Here is an 11,049-nt window from a genome sequence, read left to right on the forward strand (position 1 = left end):
TGTAATCCCCTTTGTAATCGTTAACATTTTCATAAGTAACTGTAATTTAATTACACATTTTTTCTTAGTAACTGTAACTGATTACAATTACTTTTATTTTGTAATTAAAAATTACGTAATTCCGTTACTTGTAACTAGTTACTCCCCAACACTGGCAATACTTTTATATAGAAGGTGCACAGTGTCATTCACACAAACAATTTTTTACAGTGTACGCTGCACGGATGAACGAAGTGATCACAACATTGATCGAACACCTCAAGGGTTGAGGAATGAAACAGACGAATCATTGTCATTTAGGAACAGAATCACGTTGGTGTTTGAATAGTGTTCGCGATCTTTAACGCGATCTTTTAATCTATTAAATTAAAGTGCTTTGTCATGTTGGTGGTGACACCTCTCTTGCAACATGTTTAGCTATCACAGATATTATACTTAGCTTTTTTGGCTTCTGATCGCAAACTTTGGAGCGCTGAGATTAGCGAGCTAGGTCTGGTCCTCACAGATGAAGAAAAAAAAAAGCGAATAGGACTCGAGTGACGGAATCAAAATTTTAATTTGACAACAAGTATCCGATTCCTGACCTTAAGTGTCCGATTCTGGAATCGGAATCAATTTTCGATTCCCAACCCTAGTCTAAACCACGGTCTTTTCACAGGTACGGTTCCCGTCACACTTCAGCTCCGACCTGAAGGACCTGTTGAGAAACCTGCTGCAGGTGGACCTCACCAAACGCTACGGCAACCTTAAAAACGGAGTTAACGACATCAAAGGTCACAAGTGGTTCTCAACTACTGACTGGATAGCCATTTACCAGCGGAGGGTGAGAGTTGCTTTCATCACTGATAGAGATCTGATGCATTCAGTGCTTCCGCTCCCAAAGCTCAATCAGCAAGACTTGTATCTCATATGTGACCCTGGACCACAAAACCAGTCATAAGGGTCAATTTTTCTAAATTGAGATTTATACATCATCTGAAAGCTGAATAAATAAGCTTTCCATTGATGTATGGTTTGTTAGGATAGGACAATATTTGAAAATCTGGAATCTGAGGGTGCAAAAAAAATCAAAATATTGAGAAAATCATCTTTAAAGTTGTCCAAATGAAGTTCTTAGCAATGCATATTACTAATCAAAAATTAAGTTTTGATATATTTACGGTAGGAAATTTACAAAATATCTTCATGGAACATGATCTTTACTTAATATCCTAATGATTTTTGGCATAAAAGAAAAATCTATAATTTTGACCCATACAATGTATTGTTGGCTATTGCTACAAATATACCCCAGCGACTTAAGACTGCTTTTGTGCTCCAGGGTCACATGTTACTGTATACTGGATGTCATTTAGTTTTACCACTAGCAGTGTTGGGGTGTAAAGCAAGTTATGTAATCAGATTACTTTTTTCGAGTAACTAGTAATGTAACGCATTACTTTTAAATTTACAAGACAATACCTGACTTAATTTTTCACATAAGTAACACCAGCTACTTTGTTTTCTCGTTCATTCACGACACTCTCCTGTCTCTGTGTTTAGAGAAAAGCAGAGGCACTTCCTTCAGCCTGAGACTTATTCATTTCACTTTTGGTGTGAAAGGGCCTTTACAGTTGCCAAAAATGTAACTTTTGGGTTTTTTGTTATTAAAAATAAACAAGCATCCCAGCTCAGGTGTCAAAAAGTAACACGATGCATTACTTTTCATAAAAGTAACTAAGTAACCATTTAGTTACTTATATTGTAATGCATTACTTTTAAAAGTAACTTTCCCCAACACTGATCACTACACTGTAAAAAAAATTACTGTAAAATTTACAGTAACTTACTGGCAATTTTGGTTGCCAGTAAGTTTGTAAATTTACAAAAGTACTGTAAATCAATAATTACAATTGTACTGTAAAAATACAGTAGAAGCGTTTATAAATATGAGTGATATTACAAGAGCAACTGTGAACTTGTAATGCTATACATACATTTTACAGTAAATTAGAACATTTGTTGTGAAATTCAATTCACTAATTTAAGTACAATTGAGATATAGTATTAGTAAACCAAATGATATGATAATTTGTCATACTTAAAAAAAAATCATAATTGGCTGAGTATCAATAAGAATAAGAGTATGGTTTAAAGCAAATATCAACATTTGTGACCTGCATTACATTAATATACATCAGTATCTATTTGAAACCATTTTTGTTTTCTTTAATAATCAGTGTAGAGCAATTTGGAAAATATTTTATGGGTAAATCAAGCCTAAATTATGACAAATGTTAAGTTAGATGAACAGAAATATGTCAAATTCATTGTAACGTCATTATTGTTTGAAATTAATATTATGGCCTTACAGTCTTATATTTCTGACATAGTATTAATAGCTAATTAATTAGCATGCTTAATAACATAATTAGTAACATTTGGACTTCTGTCCTGAATTTTAAATGCAAATATGAACTTTTGTGATCTATACTATATATACTACACTCTTAAAAATAAAGGTGCTTCAAAAGGTGCTTCACAGCGATGCCATAGAAGAACCATTTTTGGTTCCACAAAGAACCATTCAGTCAAAGGTTCTTTAAAGAACCATCTCTTTCTTACCTTTTTATAATCTGAAGAACCTTCTTTCGCCTCAAAGAACCTTTTGTGAAACAGAAAGGTTCTTCAGACGTTAAAGGTTCTTTATGGAACCATTTAGACAAAAAGGTTCTTCTATGGCATCGTGAAGCACCTTTATTTTTAAGAGTGTATACTATCTATACTATACATATTAATATACATCTGTATCTATTTTAAAGATATTTTTGCACCTTTCTCTGTATAAGGCAATTAGGAAAATATTTTCTGATCCATGTAAATCAAGCACAACTTATGACAAAGATGAACGTCAGATTCATAAATCTGCGACACGCACAAGGGGCTTGATAGGATTATTGTCATTCTTAAATAAAATGCAAAGAACAAAGAAATGAAATATTGAAATTGGCGAGTACTCAAAAATGAAAAAAAGGAGCATTTCATCCATATTTCATACTCAAATGTAAACTATGAAGCAGAAAAACACAACAATATGAACTATGTAATGCAATAATATTAATATTATCTCATTTCTTCGGCGTGTTTTTTGCAGGTGGAGGCCCCGTTTGTGCCTAAATGCAGAGGTCCCGGGGACACCAGCAACTTCGACGACTACGAGGAAGAAGAGATCCGTGTGTCGTTCACGGAGAAGTGCGCGAAAGAATTTGCCGAGTTCTAGGGGAATAAGTGATAGAAATCAGAGAGAGAGAGAGAGAGGAATAAAGAGAATGAGAGAGAAGGAGAAAAAGTGCATGAATCTTAAAACCGATCCTTCCTCCTGTTAAACAGCAGAGAAACCAGCGGAAGAGAGCAGAGAAGACCTCCAGGGATAAACAGTGAGGCCTTTATCATCTCCTCTGTTTTAATCATGTTTGTAATTTTTTTTTTAAATCTCTGTTCATGTGATATTAATCATGATGTATTTGATTGGGTGTAATTGTTGGCCTGTGGACTGGGATTGTTTTTGCCGCACAAACACAGGGTTAGTTATCGTCTATTCAGAGATTATCTCTAATCTGGAGCAGTTACCGCTAAAGTGCAAGTTCTTCACTAGGTCACCATAACAACCGTACAGAAAAATAGAAAAAAAAATAAAAAATAAAAATTATTCCTGTGTAATAACCGAAATATTTTTGGTCCTGTATACTGCCATGTGTTTCTTTATTCTTAAAAATGCACTGAAGGGATGACAAAGTGACAATGGGATAGAAAAGAAGCCATGATTTCATCAAATGAGCACCTTTTTTTTTCTTCCTCTTTCAGCTGTAGGTCTACCGTGCTCTGTAAAATATTCACTGATGAACTTTGAACTTTCACCTATGAGATGTGCCATGAAATCCTACAGGTGTCAATATTTTGACTCGTCAGTTGTTTCATTGATTATAGCTGACAGATAGTAGGGGCCCTAAAGGCTGCGATGACGGGGCCGACAGCCTTCGTGCAGAGGAGGGGATGAATGTTTTTCCTTCGTATTGTTAATACTATAATTGTTACAGTTCTCATTGGGTTATACATTTATAAAACCTGACGAAATCGCACACGTTCTGTGTGTGATTTCACGCGGCGAAGCCTTGCGGTCGACGCTCTCTTCACCATTTCTTCCCCCTTTATTCTTCCATTTCTGCGTTTTTAAATAGGCAAAGTCTTCTCTCTGAATGGGTGCAGTGCATCTGGCTCCTTTTTGGGTGAGAATTTCTTACACGCAACTCTCTAGGCTACAAATATCTCCTAAGCTGGAGGTGAACTCAGTGGATACCAGTGCTTACTCCTGAGGACATGGTTCAAGTTAATTGTGATATTTTGCACCACAAGAATCATTCCAATAAAGTATTACTATAAATACCAAACCGGTTTTACGTCCCTTTATGTGTAATAGTGGAAACACCTAACATTGTGCTGAGGTCTTATTTGGCACGGTATCGTACCGTACGAGTCCTGAACTGTGCATTGTGGGATCGGGCACCATTAATGAAGACAGAGGGATGAGTTGGGAGGACTGTTTCACACCCGGAACCTCCAAAACAAGTTAAGTATGCCATGAGAGTGTTTGCACTGTGGTGGTGTAAGATAGCTTTATATTTCTTAACCATTACACAACAGTGCAGAGAAATCACTAAATAACTCCTGTTTGATGGCTGGTAGCTGATGATGTTGGTGGAAGTTAATAGGCTTTCTCCAACTGTATACCTGTATGAATTTTGGAAATACAATGGAAAATAATTATTCGAATCATGTCACTTTTTTCCTGTATATGCCATGGCTTCCATTTTTTGTGCTTGTAATTAATGCACTGCAAATTTTAGGCCAGTTTTATAGCTGACACATTTAGGCACTTTGATTAAACCTTTTTGATCTTTACTATTCTTGCCAATGTAACTAGTATTATTTTTTTTGTTTTTGTTTCAATTTATCTGTTAGCAGCTGGCAGTGACGTGAGGACTTATTAAATAAGACTAGACTCATCGACCATTCTGTCACCTAACCATTAAACACAGATGCGTTTCAAAATGTTATTTAAATTAATATCGAGAACGCCTATGGAAAATCTGCTGCATTAGATGGGATGGACTGCGGCGCGAACGTGAACAAAAGCGCAAAACGTGGAACTCCACAATACCACCTTAATAAATAAGCGCCTCGCATAGGCGCAGAGCGCAGCGGATGATTCTCTTCGGAAAGTAGGCCACCTTAAGCGCACATAGTGAGTGAACGCAGGCGTAGAGCGAGGCTTCCGCTTCATTCCCAGCCGGGCTCGGAGCGGATCACTTCGGAGACAAGAGAGAGGCGCTCGGCCGAAGCCAACGGAACCAGTGCTGAAACATGTCGGAGCCGAAATACCGAGAATGGATCCTGGAAACCATAGACTCCCTGCGCTCGAGAAAAGCCCGACCGGACCTGGAAAGAATCTCCCGAATGGTCCGAAGAAGACACGGGTCAGACCCGGACAAAACCAGGGCTGAACTAGAAAAACTGATACAAGAGCAAACTGTGCTGAAAGTTAGCTACAAAGGGTCCATTTCGTACAGGAACGCTGCTAAAGTGCAAAGAAAATGCAGAAAGAGAACGGAGCAAACCACCGGCAGCGGCAGCGGCGAGTCGCTCGGTGAACACGACAAACACAGTTTCAATAACAACGGCGACAGCGCGCTCAGCCTCACGGACCAAGAAGAGTGCGAGGATAAGGAGCCCGAGGACCCCGGGGTGAGTCCGTGTCCTGACCCCCTGCCTCAAACCTCGCCCTCCACTCTCGAAAAGGAAGACAAGATGTTACCCCTGCCTAGCGGAAACAGTTTTATTAGTTTTGGCGCAACGGGCCACTCCGCCGGGAGCGTGAAAGCAAGTGCATCGAGAGACAAGCGACCAGTCGCTGAGGCGGGGGCAAGCGGCTCCTCTGCCCACCGCGATGCTTCAAGTGCGAGCGGACGGGCCGAAGGAGACAAGCCGCTCGCCGCTGGCCACGAGGGCAGATATGAGGATGAGGATGATGAGAAAGAAGAGAAAACTTGCTTGAGCGTCAGCAGTCCGCCTCCGAGAAACAAGCTCCCTGCGTCGCCCAAACCCAAACTCAAGGTGGGGGCAAAGGGCGCCGGGCCGCGCTGCTCGGAGTCTCCGGACGAGAACTGCGCTGATCTGGGCGATAGACTGGTTGCCGCGGTCCGAAGTCTGTCCGAGAGACACCGGGGCTCCGCCGCAACACGGGGCCACACGCCGCCGGGACCGAAAGAGATCCTCGGCTTCCTCAGCACGCAGCGAGGGATGCCCGGGGAGAAGCTGACCCGCAACCGCGTTAAAGTGGTGCTGGAGCGCGAGATCGAGAGGGGTCGTCTCCGCAGGACCCGCCTGGGCCACATCACCCTTCCCGCGAGGGGGATGGGGGCGGCCAAGCCGTCCGCGCGGCTCCTGAAGAGCGCACTGCAGGACAGACATCTCGCGAAAAAGGTAACTTAATATTTCCAACACGTCCTGCGCAGCGCGCAGCATTGCACGCCGTCTTCGTATAAATAAATGATCGTGCTTTGAGAAAAGCGAAAGAAAAAAAAAGCGCATCCGCGCACCATCTGATTTCCGCTCTTTTCTCATGCGCAAGTGTGCGCCAGAACAACCAAACTGAGTGCGTGTCTGAGGCAAACGCGGTTTTTGTGCTTGTTGAGGCCGTGTTGTGTGCAAACGGTGAGGGAACCGACACCTCAGTTGTGTTTTCCGCTCGACACGCAACTGTCTGCGTGCCCTGTTTCACTTCAGCGTCTCAGCACAAAAGGTGCGGACTCGCGCTCGGCAGCGCCCGCCTGCCTGCTCTCATGCGTGCGAGCGAGACACCGTCGCTTCTCTTGTTCCGTCGCTCTAATAGACACTCATCACACAAAAGCGCGCTGGTCGAGAATCAGACTGCTGCTGAAACACTGATGTCTGCGTGAGCTGCGCGACGTCGTTATTAGGATGCGTTATAAGTTGTGCTGGATATTTTTCACTAGGCGGTGTCTGTTAAGTTAGACGCGCACGGAAAATGTAAAAGGGAGGGAGGGGGGGACCCGAGGCTCGCGTCTGTTTTCTCAGGCGAGCCGTCGCTCTGTGCAATACTTCAGTCATACGAGCTAAAAGCAGTTGCGATGGCGGAAATTCGCTGCATGGCGAGCCATTAAAGTGCGGCTCATCCAGTCAGTCGTGTTTCGTTCCCTCTTTTCATATCAGATTTCTCAAGCACTGTCCCGCTCACTTACAGACCAAATTGATTATGAGCCCCACTGAGTTAGTGCATGGTCAAATCGTTGTTATCTAATCAAAATCACTAGCATGAGAATCTGTAGCGGATGTTTGGGGAGTTTCTGATGTGGTTGTTCAAAGGAAAAACTGCACATTCGTTTAGTCGCAGTCCTGCAGACGATGGAGGTCGCGCACAAAATAAAACCGCTATTTGGCCTTTTCACGTAGAGGGGGCGTCGAGAGTCAGTAGTTTCTCTCTCTCTATTTCTTTCCTGTACATTTGCAGCTAATGTGATGTAAGGTACAGTCACCGTCAGAGTCAGAGATCTCTAAAATAAAGCGTTCAGTACTGTTGGTGTCTCTATTCCTGCTTGTCATGAGGAGGTGAAGGAGGAGGAAAGGATGGAGGTGGAGAGTGAGGAGCATGGCCCAGAGGAAAACATAGCGGGCCCAGCGGAGGATTCTCCCCAGACCTCCACTGATGGAGGTCCCGCAGGTGTCAAAGCTTGCACTGACCCGACCTCACCTGACACGGAGGTGGAGACCGACTCACTGAGGTCTGAGGGGAAGTCCCAGTCATCTTCATCGCTGGAGACGTCAAACCAGAGCTCCTTACAGCAGGAAGCAGATGTGGGAGGAAGTGAAGGTACTTGCCCTGTCTCTGTTTCATGATAGAAACATTGTCTTCAGTATTTGTATCTGTTTTTTTAAACATCTAAGCATGCTTAACTTAAAATAAACTGCTTAGAATAAGATGGAGAATAGACATTAAATTACATTTTTAGTCACATGGACAATTTGTTGTTCTTGTTTTAAGCATTAAAATTGCAAAGTTTGTCAGTAAAATAAACTTGTGTAAAATATTCTCTGAAAACAAATATCTTAATATACATGACTGTTTTGAGGATTGTTTTATGTTTAGATTTTTGTACTGGAAAACAAGACCAAAATACTTCTTAAAATTATATATATATATACAGTGAGTTCAGTACATCAGGAGATTCTTTTCATGGAGCAAATTAAATGTATTAGTTACTAAAAACGTTCCAGAACTGTTTGGATGGTTTTTCAGAAACACTAGTTAGTTTTAAGCAATGCAAGAATAGAATGAAATAAAATTCTGAAATCTCGCCATCATCTCATTTAAAAACGATCATCCTTTAATGAAACTTGAAGAACAATACAAGAATTCATGACCGCAGTGATTTTTAATGTTACACACAAATCTATGCTTTCATACGCTCTCTACACTATGGCTAATAATCACTCATTCAGTGTTTAAGTATTGGCTCCCTTTCGATTCTTGAGTTCGAATTTGAATCAAATTGGCCACACCTCACAGGAAGTTAAATCTGAGGGACAGGAAGTGGAATTTATTGACTCGCAGCCCTGCTCAGAATAAAGTGTTGACCTAATACAGCCCTTATTGAAGATAATATTTTTATAAATTCTACAAATATTTTTGGCTTTTAGTAAATTCAGGCAATGCTTTATCCAGAGGGGGGACGTCCTTCTGGATTATGGAGTAGAACTCTAAAATTGGCAGCCGTACCTGTGAGCAAGTCAAAGCTATGGAGGATGAAAGAATCAGTATGAAGACTTTGTCCAGAAGGTGCACGGATCTAAGGGTTTGCTCACATTGCACATAAATCAGATTTGTTTTTCGCATCCGATATTTAGGTCCACCCTATCATTTTGCACGTGATGATAACAGATCCGTTTGTTTGGACAGTCAATATCTGCTGGGTCTACATCTGTAATCACTTGAAAGTCAACATGATGCCAAGAGTTTCAGTCTGAATTCCAAACAGTTAGTAAAATCTGATTTTCTGAACAAAGCCAAGGTGTTTCGAATATGACTTTACCCAGATGGCATTACAGCTGAAGAATCTGAATTGTTTCTAGCTGAAGCAAAGGTGTTCATGTGGAAGGTATTTGAAGGCAGTAGGTGGATGCGAGCGCAGGGTATCCACAGGTGCAGCATCAAGCGGGACTAGAGGTTTCAAGTTCTGTTTTTGCTTTTTTATGGAATATGTTTGTTTGCTTTATGAGGTAGCCAAGGGAAAAAAAATGTCCCACAGCTTATTGTGCCACGATTAAAATAGAGTTCTTAAATGTATGTAACAAAACTGCTATTCCAAGCGCTGGAATTGAGTGCTTGAGTGTTTGATGCTGGATTTGTGCTGAAGGAATGTGTGTGAATACAGACATGGGCTCCCTGCAGATGTGCGACAATTGTCTGTGCTTGAAATCTTAAGAAATGATAGTATTAAAACCTCTTTCTCTCTCTCACACACACCCACACTTTCAGAGCAGACACCGTCAGTCGAGCCTGAGGATGCTGGTGCTGAGAAAAACGCAGATGCGCCTGATCAGCTACATCCCAGCATTGAGGTAATGACAGGCAGTGCAACGTTTACTTAAAACCTTTAGGGTGTTAATATCTGAGGTCTTTCTCCCATCCCAGTTGAATGCGCATTTTTTAAATCTATATTTGCTGCCATTAGTGTCAGAGATTATATGCTTCCCATTGGAAATCTTTCATTCTGCTGTCTGTCATTTTCCCTCATCCTAGTCTTACCGAGAGCATCTCTTTTTATATTTCTCGCTCTTTCTCCTTTAGGATCAGGTGACTGTGATGTCAGAGACTGTAAAGGCTTCAGTACCTATAAGAAACTGTAAGTTCTTAGAGCAAATGTTGGTTACTTTCTGAATAAGTGTGTTCATATCTGTCTCTTGTGTATGTGTTAATGTACAGTCTGTATCTATGTGCCAGTTAATGTTTTAACTCCGTGTCTGTTGCTCTGCATGTTTGTGTGTTAATTTATATTGCTGTGTGTGTGTACTATTCTGTTGTTATTCTGTCTTTCATGTAGTTATTTTGTATGTATTTGTTTTTATTTATACATGTTTATGTGTTTTATTTGATGTACATTTGCTTTTTATGCTCTACCGTTCAGTAAGATATGTTTGAAAGAAATCAATACTCTTATTCAGCGTAAATAAATGCTGTTCTTTTGAACTTTCTGTTCATCAAAGAATTCTGAAAAAAATTATCACTTTTTCACAAAAATATGAAGCAGCACAACTGTTTTCAACATTGATAATAATCAGAAATGTTTCTCGAGCAGCAGATCAGCATATTAGAATGATTTCTGAAGATCATGTGACACTGAAGACTGGAGGAATGATGCTGAAAATACAGCTGCGCATCACAGAAATAAATTACACTTTAAAGAATTTTAGTTATTTTATTAAGAGACTTTAAAAAAGTCCCAACCGACCCAAAAATGTTGAAAGGTAGTGCTGTTTTATCATTCTGTGTTATATATATACACTCAGGACACAGGTGCGCTGAACCGAACTGCATGATCCTTGAAGAGTTCATAAGCTACTTCACTGGACTTAAAGGGTTAGGTCACCCAAAAATGAAAATTCTGTCATTAATTACTCACACTCATGTTCATGAAGCAATGTGAGTAACACACAAACAACACAGCAGACTGAGATAGAGAGAGAGAGAGAGAGAGAGAGGGTAGAGCAGAGAGAAAAGGCTTTGGTTGGGGAAAAAAGAATTAAAGTCTGAGTAAAACACCTACTGACCTTCTAACAGGAATCACCAGAAGTGAGTCATAATGAAAGAAATGAAAACTGAAGATTGAGGGTTGTCATCAAGTCATGATATAACATTTTCTTAGTGTCTCCAGCATACCTTAGATTTTATATATATATATATATATATATATATATATATATAAATATATATTA

The 11,049-nt window shown here is 40.6% G+C and overlaps 2 protein-coding genes across 2 annotated transcripts in view; both read left to right on the forward strand.

Moving 5' to 3' along the window:
* The window catches only part of LOC107703755 (cAMP-dependent protein kinase catalytic subunit alpha-like), a 17,704-nt gene extending 13,288 nt beyond the window's left edge, over positions 1-4,416 (forward strand). The window contains exons 9-10 of the mRNA XM_016506477.1: positions 659-823; positions 3,134-4,416. Coding sequence (XP_016361963.1) covers positions 659-823; positions 3,134-3,259 — 291 coding nt within the window. The 3' untranslated portion in view covers positions 3,260-4,416. The remainder of the gene's footprint in view (positions 1-658; positions 824-3,133) is intronic.
* A 921-nt stretch (positions 4,417-5,337) lies between these two features.
* The window catches only part of LOC107703689 (atherin-like), an 8,128-nt gene continuing 2,416 nt past the window's right edge, over positions 5,338-11,049 (forward strand). The window contains exons 1-4 of the mRNA XM_016506409.1: positions 5,338-6,519; positions 7,663-7,927; positions 9,593-9,675; positions 9,905-9,982. Coding sequence (XP_016361895.1) covers positions 5,401-6,519; positions 7,663-7,927; positions 9,593-9,675; positions 9,905-9,982 — 1,545 coding nt within the window. The 5' untranslated portion in view covers positions 5,338-5,400. The remainder of the gene's footprint in view (positions 6,520-7,662; positions 7,928-9,592; positions 9,676-9,904; positions 9,983-11,049) is intronic.

The sequence above is a fragment of the Sinocyclocheilus anshuiensis genome, unplaced genomic scaffold, assembly GCF_001515605.1.
Source record: "Sinocyclocheilus anshuiensis isolate Anshui unplaced genomic scaffold, SAMN03320099.WGS_v1.1 scaffold274, whole genome shotgun sequence".
Lineage (NCBI taxonomy): Eukaryota > Metazoa > Chordata > Actinopteri > Cypriniformes > Cyprinidae > Sinocyclocheilus > Sinocyclocheilus anshuiensis.